The sequence below is a fragment of the Babylonia areolata genome, chromosome 19 (genome assembly GCF_041734735.1).
Source record: "Babylonia areolata isolate BAREFJ2019XMU chromosome 19, ASM4173473v1, whole genome shotgun sequence".
In the NCBI taxonomy this organism is placed as follows: domain Eukaryota; kingdom Metazoa; phylum Mollusca; class Gastropoda; order Neogastropoda; family Buccinidae; genus Babylonia; species Babylonia areolata.
Window position 1 is genome coordinate 531,283 of NC_134894.1, and position 16,335 is coordinate 547,617.

The 16,335-nt window shown below is 51.9% G+C and overlaps 1 protein-coding gene across 1 annotated transcript in view; it reads right to left on the reverse strand.

The window, feature by feature from the left end:
* The window catches only part of LOC143293348 (uncharacterized), a 39,568-nt gene that overhangs the window by 22,916 nt on the left and 317 nt on the right, over window positions 1-16,335 (reverse strand). The window contains exon 2 of the mRNA XM_076604126.1: window positions 12,026-12,116. Coding sequence (XP_076460241.1) covers window positions 12,026-12,116 — 91 coding nt within the window. The remainder of the gene's footprint in view (window positions 1-12,025; window positions 12,117-16,335) is intronic.

The window sequence follows — 16,335 nt, forward strand, 5'->3', positions numbered from 1 at the left end:
AGGGGGAGAGAGGGGAGGAGACAGGGGAGGAGAGAGGGGAGGTAAGTGGGAGAGAGGGGAAGAGAGGGGGAGAGAGAGGGGAAGAGAGAGGAGAGGTAAGTGGGAGAGAGGGGAGGAGAGAGGGGAGGTAAGTGGGAGAGAGGGGAAGAGAGGGGGAGAGAGAGGGGAAGAGAGAGGGGAGGAAAGAGGGGAGGTATGTGGGAGAGAGGGGGAGAGAGGGGAAGAGAGAGGAGAGGTAAGTGGGAGAGAGGGGAAGAGAGAGGGGAGGAAAGGGGGAGAGAGGGGAAGAGAGAGGGGAGGAAAGGGGGAGAGAGGGGAGGAGAGAGGGGAGGAAAGGGAGAGAGAGGGGAAGAGAGAGGGGAAGAGAGTGAGGAAGTAAGTGGGAGAGGGGAAGAGAGAGGGGAGGTAAGTGGGAGAGAGGAGGAGAGAGGGGAAGAGAGAGGGGAGGTAAGGGGGAGAGAGAAAAAGAGAGAGGGGAGGTAAGGGGGAGAGAGGAGGAGAGAGGGGAGAGAGGGGAAGAGAGAGGGGAGGTAAGGGGGAGAGAGGAGGAGAGAGGGGAAGAGAGAGGGGAGGTAAGGGGGAGAGAGGGGAAGAGAGAGGGGAGGTAAGGTGGAGAGAGGAGGAGAGAGGGGAGAGAGGGGAAGAGAGAGGGGAGGTAAGGTGGAGAGAGGAGGAGAGAGGGGAGAGAGGGGAAGAGAGAGGGGAGGTAAGGTGGAGAGAGGAGGAGAGAGGGGAAGAGAGAGGGGAGGTAAGGTGGAGAGAGGGGAAGAGAGAGGGGAAGTAAGTGGGAGAGAGGGGAAGAGAGAGGGGAAGAGAGAGGGGAGGTAAGGGGGAGAGAGGGGAGGAAAGGGGGAGAGAGGGGAGGAGAGAGGAGAAGTAAGTGGTAGAGATGGGAGGTGGTGGTGGTGTGTCCATCGAGATCGATGATGACCATCGTTGTCATCCAGATGGGGGATGGGGGATGGGGGGAGGGTGGTGGTGGGGTGGGGGGAAGGATGCTCATGAATCTATCTGTGAGTGCGCAGATGGCTGAATAGTCCAATCTGCGCACGAAATGTTCGCTGACAGTTGGGGCAGACAAAGACAGGCATATCATTGTCAGGAAGCTTGTTTGCCCGTGACTTTATGGCCTGCCTCTTCTGAACAGCTGCAGCAGTCCTGTTGGCCTCGCACAACTTGGCGCCTTTGTGCACAGCAGCGCGCCATTTGTTACGGTCCACTGCAGATTCCTCCCAGGAGTCAGGGTTGATATCAAATGCTTTCAGAGAGACTTTCAGAGTATCTCTGAAGTGCTTCTTCTGACCTCCGTGTGATCTCTTCCCTTGTTGCAGCTCGCCATAGAAGAGCCTTTTGGGCAGCCGATGGTCTGTCATGCGCGCCACGTGTCCAGCCCAGCGAAGCTGGGACTGCATCAGGATGGTGAAGATGCTGGGAAGGGTGGCTTTTGCGAGCACCTCTGTGTCTGGGGTCCTGTCTTGCCACTTGATGTTCAGTAGCTTCCTGAGGCATGTTGTGTGGAAGTGGTTCAGCTTCTTGGCATGTCGTTGGTACACTGTCCAAGTTTCGCAGGCGTACAGTAGTGTGGGGAGAACTACTGCTCTGTAGACCTTTAGCTTGGTCTCAAGACTAATGCCTCTTCTGTTCCAGACATTTGCATTCAGTCTACCAAAAGTTGCACTTGCTCTTGCAATCCTGACATTCACTTCATCGTCGATGGTCGCATTTCGTGACAGTGTGCTGCCAAGGTATGTGAACCGCTCCACCGCACTGAGTCTCTGACCGTTGACTGTGATGTTGGGCTCAACGTAGGGTTTCCCTGGGGCTGGCTGATGGAGAACTTCAGTTTTCCTCGTGCTGATGGTAAGGCCGAAGTTCCTGCTGGCAGTGGCAAACTTGTCGACACTGACTTGCATGTCAGCTTCAGATCCAGCGTTGAGGGCACAGTCATCAGCAAACAAAAAGTCTCTGATGATGTCTGTCATGACCTTCGTTTTTGCTTGAAGCCTTCTGAGGTTAAACAGCTTGCCATCTGTTCAGTACTTTAGGCCGATTCCAACATCGCCATCTCTGAAGGCATCAGTAAGCATTGCAGAGAACATGAGGCTGAACAGCATTGGAGCCAGGACGCAGCCTTGCTTGACACCATTTGTGGCAGCAAAAGGAGCAGATGTTTCGCCATTGTCCTGGACTTGAGCCTGCATGCCTTCATGGAACTGGCTGACCAAGGAAATAAATTTCCGAGGGCATCCATACTTGGCCATGATCTTCCACAGTCCCTCTCTACTCACGGTGTCGAAGGCCTTAGTGAGGTCGACATAGGTGGAGAACAGATCAGCATTTTGCTCCTGACATTTCTCTTGCAGCTGCCTTGCAGCAAACACCATGTCGGTGGTTCCGCGCTCTTTCCAGAATCCACACTGGCTCTCAGGCAAATGACCTTGGTCAAGGTGTGCTGTGAGGCAGTTTAGTAGGATCCTGGCAAGTATCTTGCCTGCGATGGAGAGCAAGGAAATGCCCCGATGGTTATCACAGGCTTGCCGGTTCCCCTTTCGCTTGTACAAGTGAATGATAGATGCATCTTTGAAATCCTGGGGGATCGTCTCTTCTTTCCACATGAGTGAGTACAGCTGATGAAGCTTCTCAGTCAGCACAGTGCCTCCATCCTTGTAGACCTCTGCTGGTATGGAGTCTGAGCCAGGTGCTTTGCCACTGGATAGCAGACGGATTGCTTTCTGGGTCTCAAGAAGTGCTGGTGGATCGTCCAGTGCTTCGTTGGTGGGGACTTGTGGGAGACGGTCTATGGCTTCATCATTTATTGAGGAAGGGCGATTTAAGACACTGTTGAAGTGCTCAGCCCATCGTTCGAGAATGTTCTCCTTCTCGGTGATCAAGGTATTCCCATCTGCACTGAGGAGGGGGGATGATCCTGAGGATGTGGGGCCGTAGACTTCTTTTAAGGCATCATAGAACCTCTTCATATCGTGCCTGTCAGCATATCCCTGGATCTCATCAGCTTTGTCACTCAGCCACTTATCCTGCATCTGGCGTAACTTTTGCTGAACAGTCCTGCGGATGGCATTGTATGCATCCTTTTTTGATGTGGACTTTGGGTTGTTCAGGTGGGCTTGATGCAGACGGCGTTTCTCATCCAGAAGCTGCTTGATTTCATCACAGTTTTCATCAAAAGGAGGAGTTTGTATTATACTCCATGTTTGGTGTTACATATACTTACCATGTCAAACTGATGCAAACTAGGCCTATTGGTTTGCTCTGCTTGGCCAAATTTCGCGCGGCTAACAGTGAAAAGACGGGCCCGCCCGCTCTCAGCCAATCAAACGCCTCTAAAAACTATAAGCGCTTAATCATTCCGTGGCCATGAACAAAAATGCCCCATGAGAACCACGGCGGAGACGCAGTGACGGATGGGCGGGCATTCGAGTTTGACATGGTAAGTATATGTAACACCAAACATGGAGTATAATACAAACTCCTCCTTTTGGTGTCATATACTGTACCATGTCAAACTGATGCAGAATTTAAAGCAAATGGAGGAGGGCAACGCCTACTGGTTCATATGGGGAGCCCTTGTAACTGAGACGGCAGTGTTAGCCGCGACAAAGGAAATCCCCTTGGAACTGTCAGCCCTGGTCATACTGAAATTCCTGAGGTAGAAGTTGATGAAGGGATTCTCAGACCGCCAGAAGGCTGCCTCCAAGACATGCTGCGTTGGCACTGAGTGCTGGAAAGCAGCCGAAGTAGCTATGGCCCGCACTTCGTGTGCTCTGGGATGAAGACAGCTGATATCCCTGTGTGCATGAGAGTAGGCTCTACGAATGACTTGGGAAACCTGGCGGGAAATGGTGCCTGCAGCGATGTCTTTCTTGTAATTCTCATTGAGGGAGATGAGCAGACACCTCTGAGAAGAACGCCTATGGCGAGACCTATCCCAATAATATTTGAGACACCGAACAGGGCAGGTGCCTATCCTCATCATCTTGGGCAAGAATATCAGACAAAGGTCTGACCCTCAGAGAGGGGGAAGGAACCTCAGGGTCTTGGTTCTTAGCCAGAAACTCTGGAAGGAAACGAATAGTGATGGAACCATCTCTGTGGAAGGCCAGATCTTGTGGCATTCCACTAAGCCCATGCAGCTCACTTCTACGACTGCCTGTGGCCAGCCACAGAAGGAAAGTGGTCTTGAGGGTGAGGATGTCAAAAGGAATAGTCCCAAATGGTAGGAAGGGCTGTTTTCGAATGAAATCCAGCACCAGGAACAAGTCCCAGAGGGGCACTCTTCTGGGGTCTCTAGTTTCCTTCAGAGGGGCACCCCTAGCCACCTCTCTGAGCAGGCAATCCGCTTCAAAGGCGGAACCACCTAGCTGATTGCATTGTGGTACCCTGTACCCTCGCACAGAACTAGCAGACAGGATGAACCGAGGAGCAGAGAGCCAGAAAGTTGGCCAGCTGCATGCTCGTAAGGTTCGTAGGGGTAATGCCCTGAGCTGTACAGCACCGCAACCATGTCTTCCAGCGAAAGTCATACAAAGTCTCCGTTCCCTGCCTCCTTGCTCTGGTGACTATGGAGAGGAGGTCAGAGGAGGCACACCCCTGGGTCAGCGCAGCCGACACAGAGGCCGACCGAGGGGTCGAGGACTTCAATGGTGATGCTGACAGTTCCGACCGCACAGCAGCCATGCGTGCTGGTGGAGCAGTTGAGGATTGGAATGCGGAGTGCCCGAGCGAGGCTGCCTCAGCAGATGAGATTTGGTTTCAAGTTTCAGGGGTGGGAACATGTGTCAGGGACTGAAGGTCCGGAAACCAGGTCTGGGCTGGCCATTTCGGCGCAATGAGGATCAGCTGCGGGTGTTCCAATCTGTCTTTCCGTATCACCTTGGACAGAATTGGAAAGGGAGGAAACGCTAAGGCAATCAGACTGCTCCAATCTAGAGAGAGAGCATCCACTGCCCACGCTTCTGGGTCGGCAACCGAAGAGACGGAAGTGGGAAGTCTCTTGTTGAACAAGGTCCACCATCGGCCGAAACCACTGTTCCCACACCCCCTGAAGGCTGTCCTTGTCCAGGGTGCACTCTGTGCGTATGACACTCTTGGACCTGCTAAGAGCATCTGCCAAGAAGTTGGTTTTTCCTGCTCAGTGTCTCGCTGAAAGTGCAATGCCCTTGCTGTGGCACCAATGGAGGTGAGCCTCAGTCCGCATGGAGAGGTCTGCCGAGTGCGCTCCCCCCATTTGTTCACATAACATGCGACCGTCGTCTTGTCCGTGAACAAGCGGATGGTCTTGCCAGTGGCCTCCCCCATGAAGTGCAGGAGAGTCCTGCGAACTGCCTCCAGTTCCAGAACATTGATGTGGCATAGGCGCTCCTCCGGGGACCAAGTCCCTGCTGCATAGAGTGAGTCCATGTGGGCTCCCCAGCCCAGGGAGGAGGCGTCTGTGAAGAGTGCCACCTGAAGAGTAGGTGGGGCTAAGGGCACCCCCTGTGTCCGAAGGGGGGTGATTAACCACTCTGATGTCACCTCGAGGAACCACTCGAACAGACATATCTGGGTATCCCATGGCTGAGTGCTCTGGGGCCGGCGTAACCTCAGTGCCCTCTGGAGAGGGCGCTTGAGAACCCTGTCCAGGGGAATGAGAGGTGCCGTGGACTCCATCATGCCCAAGAGGGAAGAAAGTGTCTGCGCTGTATCTTGGGAGGAGTGGCGCCAGTGGCTGAGGAGGCCTGCAAGACGGTCCCAGTGATCTGGCGCCAGAGAGACTATCATAGACCGCGTGTCGAATCTCATCCCTAAGAAGTCGAAGGACTGACGTGGGGACAGATCGCATATCTGCTGGTCCATGAGGAAGCCCAGTTGGGAGCAAAGGTCTAGAAGTCTGGCCGTATGACTCAGGCACAGGGCCTGCGACTGGGCCAGGATAAGCCAGTCGTCCAGGTACACACAGAGACAAATGGATTCCGAGCAGATGATGGACACCAATTCCCGCACCACCTTGGTAGACAGGAAAGGGGCAAGGGACAGACCAAATGGGAGGGCCGGGAACTGGAACCCCTTGTCCCTCCACATGAACCTCAGGTACCGACGGGATGCCGAATGGATGAGTATATGAAAATAAGCATCTTCCAGATCGATAGAGGTAGGCCAATCACCTTGTTGGATGGTCTCCCGAATCTGTGCCTGTGTGTCCATCTTGAATTTGATTTTGGGGAGGAATTTGTTGAGGGGGGACAAGTCCAAAACTGGTCTCCACCCTCCCGAGACCTTTGGAATCACCAACAACCAGCCTTAAAAACTGGGGCCCGGGTCCGAGAGTTGAGATATAGCCCCATGAGGAGTGGGTGCGATATCTCTTTTTCTAGGACGCTCTCCTGCTCCGTCGAGCTGGGCACCTAAGGAGGAGGAGTGGATCTTAGAGGGGGGAGGTCCTCCACCCAAGACAGCATGTACCCCGACTCTAGCACCGACATAATCCCGTCGTTGAGTCCCAGAGCACACCACTGATGTGCATGCCGGGACAAGTTTCCTACTTGGAGGGGCTGAACGACTGGCGGTGCTGAATCGGGGCCCAGTCATTGGGGGTGCTGCCTTCTGGCCTTGGGCATGGCCGGTCGGCTTGGACGGACATAAGGTGGTTTATTCCTCTGCCACTGATTCAGCACACACTGCCTTGACAGGCGGCGTGGTATATGGAGGGGCCCTGGTGGCTGGTCTCTTCAATGGCATAGAACCCTGGAGCCCATGAGAGGTGTGGGCCAAATATGAGGCCACCTCCCTGTTTGTCTCTGCCCTGTGGCTGACAAAATGGGGCGGGAACTGGCCGAAGAGGGAGTGCTGCTGTGCTGGGATGGACCGCAGGGCAGCCCTCTCCTCCACAGGAATGTTAGAGAGGCTGAAAATGGCATCACGCCGCGCTAGCACAGTATTGAAGTGAAGGCTGGTAGCTGTGTCTGCAGCTGCCGTGAGACCAGATGCTACCCTATTGCCAAAAGCGTGTAACCTCTGGTCGGTGAAGAGGCCCGGCGGGACAGAGGAAGGAGACCCCTTGTCCTGATTAACCGGACACTGTTCCCACAGCTCATTGGCCCTGTGAAGGAACGTGTCAAAGGTGTACGCCGTGGAAACCTCGAGGGGGCAGCGGCGGGCCAATTTGTCCCACTCTGCGAACGTTTTAAAGGATAGGTTAGCTGAAGTGGGGAAGGTGGTGCGCTGTGAGACCAACATCCTGTCCTGTGCGGAGGGCTCTGCTCCGCTGTAGGCAGGGTGGTCCTGTGTGTACCAGGACCACACCCCTCCCTTGGAGGAATCTTTAAGAAACTTTCCCGGGGAAAAGGCGCCCGGGGCAGAGAGGGACTCCCTGCCTGGAGAAGGGATGGAAGCAGCACCCCTGACAGTGCGGGCTGGCTTATTAAGCCATACCTGCACCATTTCTGGCACTCTGAGTTGCCTTGTGGTTCTGGAGTTAGAGTCACATGGCGTAAGGAGGGTCAAGGGTAACAAAGTAGCCTGAGGGACTGATTCGGCATACGTGACCCTATTGGGGAGGGTCAGTTCGAGCTCGGCAAAGTCCGAGTTTGGTTCAGGCTGGTCCCTAGGGAGGCACGGGCTCAATCTGTCCCCCCTGGGATGTGGGCGAAGAGTGCTCATCTGCTTGTTCGTCCTCATCCGAAGACAGGGGCTCCCACTCTTGTTCGCAGTCCATCCCCTGCTGGGTGCCATCCCAAGTGGATGTACCCACTGGGGCGTCCTGTGAGCTGTGGTCAGCCCAGCGGGATGAGCTGGGACGATCCCGAGCCGGGACCATGGCCGCCACTGTTATGTCCTTGACACCTGAAGCGGGTGGGGAGCGTGTGGACCGTAGGTCCAACCATGCTTGGGATGGTGGGTGCCACACCTTTTCAGAGAGGGCGTCCCTGGATGCAAGAGTGACCCACGAGTGCTGTGTGGGGACAAACACCCACTCATCTCACTGTAGGACCGAGGGCTGGGCAGGTGGGGACTGCCGGCTCCGCCGGGCCGAGTAGGGCCCCTGAGCAGCCGTCGGTCCTGACAAGGAGGCCGTTGTGACCGTGGAGGTCACCTGTGGGTTGACAGAGGCCCGATTTGTGGACAGAGTGGCAATATTGGTCGAGGAGCTCGACCTGACCGACAAGAAGTCGATCCCACTTGTTGGGGCTGTGTGTGTCACCCTGTGAGATGTGCTGGGTTGGGTCCGGTGGGGAGCGGACAAGGGGCTGGCCCTTGGTGCTCCCGGCAACCCAGTGTGCACCCTAGGTGCGCCCCAGTACGGGTAGAATGGGGGTAACCACCCGTGGGCACCAGCCATACTGTGACCCGAACCCCAAGGGTCACTGGTGCATTGACCTCCATGAAGGGAACAACCTGGCCAAGTCGGAGGGAGGTCAGGTCCGACTTGGGTGTCAGTCCCGCCCGAAGACGAGCGGGCTGACTGCCCGGAACTGCCTGACACGCACGGGCCTCCCCCAGCAGGGGAGACCGGCCGGATAGCGGGAAGACCTGCAGAGCAGGTTGCCACGCGCCCCGAATCCCCTCCCGTGGGGAGACTGGGGTGGCTTGGCCCGGGGTGGGCAAAGTAGAGATCCCCCCCCGGAACCAAATTTTTCTCCCCCCCCAAAAGGAGGTGGGGCAGGGGGGTCGACAGAGAAGGGAGGAGGGGGAACAACAATGGGGCACGTGAGGGCCGTCTCCGAGTGGGGACCCGGGTAATGGCCGGGCGCGACCTCCCCTTGGGAGTCCGCGCCTAGCTGCGAGTCCCCACAGCACGGAGATGACTTGCCATTCACCCTTCTCCCTGCCTCACGCTGGGACACCTCGGGAGGCGACGCTCGTACCTCTTTCCCCCCGGTCCCCTTCATGACCGTTTTACTGGTACGAAAGTCGCCTCCGCGATCTGCGTCTAACGACGCATCGCCGCGGTCCGTATCGGGAGGAATCATGAGCTCCGGGCCTGGGAGAGTCTCTTACCGAGTCTCAATCCCAGCATCATGATCCCCTGCCTTCGTGGTATGGCACACGAGGCATGGAACCCGCGCTTAGGCACCCAGCGAAAATCCGACCCCCAACAGAGAAAGGAAAGACAGGATCGACTTAGAGGCAGAAAAAATCGAACGAATCAAGGGTGCCGAGTCGAATCGAGTACACAGAATGTAAGAATACAATAAACACAAGCCGCATGCAACAAAATAAGGCCAAAAGGATACGCTGAATAGCCGAAAAAAGCGTAAGACGAGACAGAGCGTAAACCTGACAAGATGGCGTGGAGAGCCTTGGCCAAAGGAATGATTAAGCGCTTATAGTTTTTAGAGGCGTTTGATTGGCTGAGAGCGGGTGGGCCTGTCTTTTCACTGTTAGCCGCGCGAAATTTGGCCAAGCAGAGCAAACCAATAGGCCTAGTTTGCATCAGTTTGACATGGTACAGTATATGACACCAAACCAGTCTTTGTGCTTTCTGGTCATGGGTCCCAGGGTCTCTGAAGCTGTACTATAGATCAGCTCACGCAGGGTCCTCCAGTCAGACTCCACATTCTGGTTGTCCAGAGAGGCGGATTCCAGACGATCTTCCAGCAGCTCCACAAAGGACTGTTTGATGGTGATGTTTTTCAGCTTAGCGATGTTGAGCCGTTTTGGAGCCTTCTGGCCTTGGGGGCGTCTCTTGGGCTGGATTCGAATATTCAGCTTCGAGACTACAAGGCGATGGTCTGTCCAACACTCGGCGCCGGACATGGTCTTTGTTACACGTACATCTTGCCTATCCCTTTTCCTGACGATGACATAATCGATGAGATGCCAATGCTTTGAGCGAGGGTGCATCCATGACGTCCTGTTACGGGTAGGGAGGCAGAAAACTGTGTTGGTTATCAGCAGTTCGTGCTCTGCACAGGTCTGAAGCAAAAGCAATCCATTTGGGTTGCAGTGGCCAACACCCTGCTTTCCAATCACTCCATCCCAGGAGATGTAGTCAGAGCCAACTCTAGCATTGAAGTCCCCAAGAATGATGAGCTTGTCTGCTTTAGGGATGGCAGCAATGACAGAGTGAAGGTCCTCGTAGAACTTCGCCTTCACTTCATCCAGGTTGGTCATGGTTGGGGCGTAGGCACTGACAATGGTGAGGTGCTTCTGGCCAGATGCCAGTGGGAGTTTCATGGTCATAAGCCTATCGTTGACTCCCTTTGGGATTCCAGCTAGCTTGCTGACAAGTGCTGTTTTTACTGCAAAACCAACACCAGCCTCATGTCGCTCTTCGCTTCCTCGTCCACTCCAGAAGAAGGTGTAACCAGATCCCCGTTCACAGAGCTCGCCATCGCCTGCAAGCCGAGTCTCACTCAAGGCTGCGATGTCGATGTTGTATCTGGCCAGTTCGGATGCAACTAGTGCTGTTCTCCTTTTGGGTCTGTCCGCGTTATCTCTGTCCAGGAGAGTCCTTATGTTCTAAGCACCAATGGTGAGAGGAACGATCCTTGTTTTTTTCTTTTCTTTCTCTTCGTTTCGACCGCTGATGTAGGGTCCCTGCCAGCCGCGGTATGCTGGCCAGGGTGATATGGAGCAGGCAATTTTTAGGGCACCTTTTCTAGCCCCTTCCTCATGCCAGGGAGGTGAGCAGTGCATTCCTAAAGAGGGCTGCTCAGACGCTCAGACGGCTGCCGAGCTCCATCGCTGCTCCTGTCGACGAAGAACGACCCTATGGCCTGAGCCGCCTGTGTGCAGGTCTGCGGCTGCGACTGCCAGTGTACCCACACCTGTCGTTTCGTCGCTCACCTGTCGCCACAGGACTTGGGGGTGATGAAATGATGAAGGATGAAAGGCATTTAGGATGACTGATGACTTGCGCGATGAGTTTGTTTAAAGTGAAGAGGAGTTGCGCAATGTCAACCTCACTCTCTCGTCCGGGTCCACCAATTTCCAGTGGCAAGACTAAGTCGAGACGACTGGAGGATGAGCACGGATGCAGTGGATGACCAAGATATCCTTTCGGTGTCTCATCTTGCTCTCTGTACTCCACAGTGCGTTGCTGTAACCGCCTTCCTCTCCGTTGAACCGATAGGTTTCTTCCGCAGATTCTGCCGGATCCAGACTTTGCATACATGGGTAGACACACCCCGGGGGCCAACTGCGTGTGGCATGCACACAGCACGGTGGAGCTAGATGGCCGTCGGTGGCTCTCCTGAGCCGACGCCCTTTTATGGATCTCCATAAGGGTGTCTAGCCACCCGCCTCACCAGTCCCCGAAGGGAGTGGTGGGAGTGCCGGTTTAGTCGTCGGACACCCGACCCTGAACAGGTTGTACTGGATTACAGGTTACCAGTAGCAGATCTAATGACCTGACCTGAGATGGGAGGAGAGAGGGGAGGTAAGGGGGAAAGAGGGGAGGTAAGGGGGAGAGAGGGGAAGAGAGAGGGGAGGTAAGGGGGAGAGAGGGGAGTAGAGAGGGGATGTAAGGGGGAGAGAGAGGAAGAGAGGGGAGGTAAGGGGGAGAGAGGGGAAGAGAGAGGGGAAGAGAGATGGGAAGAGAGAGGGGAGGAAAGGGGGAGAGAGGAGGAGAGACGGAAAGAGAGAGGGGAGGTAAGGGGGAGAGAGGGGAGGAAAGAGGGGAGGTAAGGGGGAGAGAGGGGAGGAAAGGGGGAGAGAGGGGAGGAGAGAGGGGAGGTAAGGGGGAGAGAGGGGAAGAGAGAGGGGAAGTAAGTGGGAGAGAGGGGAAGAGAGAGGGGAGGTAAGTGGTAGAGAGGGGAGGTAAGGGGGAGAGAGGGGAAGAGAGAAGGGAGGTAAGGGGGAGAGAGGGGAGGAGAGAGGGGAGGAAAGGGGGAGAGAGGGGAGGAGAGAGGGGAGGTAAGGGGGAGAGAGGGGAGGAAAGAGGGAGAGAGAGGAGGAGAGAGGGGAGGAAAGAGGGGAGGAGAGAGGGGAGGAGAGAGGGGAGAAAAGGGGGAGGGGAGGAGAGAGGGGAGGAGAGAGGGGAGTTAAGGGGACAGTGGAGTAGGAAGGGGAAGGCAGCTGAACTTACAGGTGAAGGTGTGGAGCTGACTGTTGTTGATCTGACTGTCACTGATGTGTTCCTTGACCTGCCTCACCACCTGCCCCAACAACACACCTTCCTGGAACCACACCACATCATCATCATGTACATCTGACTGTCACTGATGTGTTCCTTGACCTGCCTCACCACCTGCCCCAACAACACACCTTCCTGTAACCACACCACATCACATCATGTACATCTGACTGTCACTGATGTGTTCCTTGACCTGCCTCACCACCTGCCCCAACAACACACCTTCCTGTAACCACACCACATCATCATCATGTACATCTGACTGTCACTGATGTGTTCCTTGACCTGCCTCACCACCTGCCCCAACAACACACCTTCCTGTAACCACACCACATCACAACATCATGTACATCTGACTGTCACTGATGTGTTCCTTGACCTGCCTCACCACCTGCCCCAACAACACACCTTCCTGTAACCACACCACATCACAACATCATGTACATCATTACATGACACATAATATACTGATCAGTTGTTTCTGTTCTTCACCTGCCTTCACTCATTTTTATGATTGATCCAGATGAGTGAACATACTTCAAGTTGTTTTCAAATCTTATCTCACTGATCAATTCCAGTCTGGCATCATCAATAATTTCCAGTCTGAACCTGTCAAAATCAAACACGGAGTCCCACAGGGATCTGTTTTAGGCCCAGTTCTCTTCACACTGTACACTGCTCCTCTCGCTGAAATTATCAACCACCACAATATTAGTCATCATTCCTATGCTGATGACACTCAACTTCAGAAAAGTGATATCCCTGAAAAATTGTCCTTGCTCTTGCAAGAAACATCTGAATACTGACAAAATCAAACTTGGCAGTACATTCATCCCTCTTTCCAGTTCAGTCAGGAATCTTGCCGTTGTCCTTGACAACACACTGTCCATGCAAAAATTTATCAGTCAGACATGTCAATCCTGCTACTGTCAATTGCATGCATCAGTTCCATTTGGAAATATCTGTCCACCAACGCAACATCTAGACTTGTCGTTTCTCTCATTCTCTCTCACCTTGACTACTGTAACTCTCTATTGTCTGGTTTGCCTGCTTCATCCATTCAGTCCCTTCAGCGCATACGAAACTCTGCTGCCTGACTCGTCCTCAGAAAGAAAAGATCTGAGCACATCACTCCTATTTTGCAACAACTCCATTGGCTACCTGTCTCACACAGAATAAAGTATAAGATCAGCACTCTATCATCTATGTTATAAATGTATTCACAAATCTGCCTCTTCCTATCTTTGTGGCTGCCTTCACCTCTACACTCCATCTTGCTCTCTTCGATCGGCTTCAGATCCACTCTTTATGGATACCCAGATTCAAACACTCCACTGTTGGATGCCATTCTTTCTCTGTCTCTGGACCTTGCATTTGGAATGAACTTCCTCTTTCGCTTCGTCAGGTCTCCACACTCAGCTCTTTCAAGTCTGGCCTTAAAACCCACCTCTTCATGAGATAACCTCCCTCCCTTGCCTCTTCCTTGTGTTCAGTTTCTTCAGTTTTAGAGTTATGCATGCGGGTGAATGACTGGAAAGCGCTCAGATTTGATCTGCACAAGATTCAGTGCTATATAAATGCTATCATTATTATTAATATTATTATTTTCTCTTATGAGTAAAACTAAAGGAGTATGTATACATGTGGTGATCTTACTGAGACCTATTTTAACTTGTTAACAGTCATATTAATGTGTTCCTCAGTATCAGTTATTTTCTTCACCTCAGTACAGTTCTGCAAGAAATGCTAATATTTTCTTCAACTGTAACTTTCATTGTTTCAAATGCTAACACTAGAAAGTATTCTTTCAATAAATGGGGTGGCAGTTACCAACACAAGGAATGAACTGTCGCCCAAACTAAAAATGTTTAACATACTTCAACTATCAATATTTTCTAAGAATCAACAAGACAATTCCTCAAAATTCTTAACTATATAATACAGTAGCATTGATTGCCAAGGAAAAACTGGGAAAATTGGGCATGAAACCTAGACCAAATGATACTCTGTTACTCAAGTTATTCATTGAAAAACAGAAAGGACTGGTCAAAAGCTTCACAGCTTGTTTTGTCCTTAGTCTGCTACATGCAGTACTAACACTACTACTGCTTCTACTACCACACTGTACCAATGAAGTTATCTTCATTGTGTCAACCGATTCATTCATCATCATAATTACTACTACCACACTGTACCAATGAAGTTATCATCATTCTATCAACTGATTCATTCATCATCATAATGACTACTACCCAGCTGTACCAATGAAGTTATCACCAACCTATCAACCAATTCATTCATCATAATTACTACTACCAAGCTGTATCAATGAAGTTATCATCATTCTATCAGCCGATTCATTCATCATCATAATAAAGAGAAACACATGTAAAACTAAAAGCAGTGTCTATGTCAGTATGTGTATCACACATCTATCAATGCTTAAATACTAAATGTCTACAATGTCTACATGTATTACACTTATAGGGCTATCAATGCAACATTCTAAATATAAGTCATACTGCAACTGCTGGTACCACTGACCCAGTTCATAAGTGGCCTGTGTAATTTAATTGAGCCATAATCCTAATAATCACCATGAGCCATAATCCTAATAATCACCATGTGCTGTCCTTCTTGCAGTGTCTGTTTTGTCTGAATCTGAACTGATGCACCAAGCCATCAACATTGATGATTATAAATAGTGTTGCAAGCATGCCTGTGACAGTGTGAGGAAACTGAAAATATATCAAATTTAATCAAATTTAAATTACTTAGCAGAACCACAGGAAAAAAAACCACAGAAATAGTTTTCCAGTTTTTTATGTCTCCAGTTCAGTCAGTCCAGCTACTGTAACAGTCTCTGTGGGGACAAACCCCAAAGGGCACAGCCCCAACCTTCACAGACCCTGAGGAGAGGACATCAGAAAGACAACTTGTGGAGTCCTGCTTGAAGGATGCTAAGCAAGAAGCCTGGCAATATCCACAATTTTCCCCCTCAAGATGGAATGAGTCGTGTTCACAATGTTCAAGGTGTGGATGTTCTTTCTGTCAGTCACACAGAGGAATGGTCAGGAAGATATGTGGATATTGCCCATTCTGACTTGTAAGGATAATGTTTGAACTTCTGCCTATGGCTTGCCTTGGTTCTTGTGCCTGCTGCTAGCAGTTATCTGGTATAATGTATACAATGCTAATTGCCATTGATTACCTTACACTAGATCAGTTACAGAGCACCGTTAGTTGAATGTTCTGTAGTCTGGTCTCTAGTGTCCCACTCTAAATCTTCTTTCACTTTCACTTTCACTGCGTTGACAGCCACAATCATCAATTTGATTTTTACGCCGTTTTTGTTGGGTTGTGATGGAAGAAAAACAAGCTACAGAAAGCGACAGACCTATTAGTGAGGAAGAAAACCTAGTCCTACTCTAAGTGGGTTCTCCGGCAGGCTACTATCACTTCACTTTTCGCCCTTCCGAGCTAGCCGGTCCCTTGCTGATCTAAGACAGCAGGGCCCCAAAAATAAATATAAAAAAACACAAAAATATTAGGGTAAGAGAGGGGGTGGGGAGGAGGAGGGGGGGAAGGGACCTGTTATCTAATTAGCTACTGATTGGGGGGCACCCTAGACTTAAAGGTGTCCAAGGTGTCTGCTGCTATCGCTGTTTCAGGCAGGTTGTTCCAGTCACGTATCGTTCTGGGGAAGAAGGAATATTGCCTGTATTGGGTTTTACACCGGATCTGGTTGAGCTGGCGAGAATGTTTCCTTCTTTGTCTGAGTGGTGCTGGCACAATGCAGCTTTTGTCGACGATCGCCTCTTCATCCATTATTTTCCGTAGTAGCATGGCAAGCCTAGCTACCTGCAGAGTCGGCCATTGCAGTCTGTCGATCATCGCGGTGACACTAGATGTGTTGTGGTACCGGTTGACCACAAACCGTGCTGCTCGTCTCTGGACAGCTTCGATCTTCTTGATGTTGTCTTGGGTATGCGGGTCCCATACGGTGCACGCGTACTCCAAGATTGGTCTAACGAAAGTCAGTCTTCAAGCAGAGATGTGACACTGCTTGTCTTGTATCTGTTGATCACATACCTGACCGCTCTTCTCTATACAATTTCGATCTGCTTTATGATCTGTTCCTTCTCGTATGGATTCCACAGACCAGCAGCTCAATGTGTCACACTCGAAAAAAGAAAAAAAGGGAATTTTGTTTTTTAATCCCCTCCGCCATTCTCTCGAGATGTTTATACCCATCCCTTATT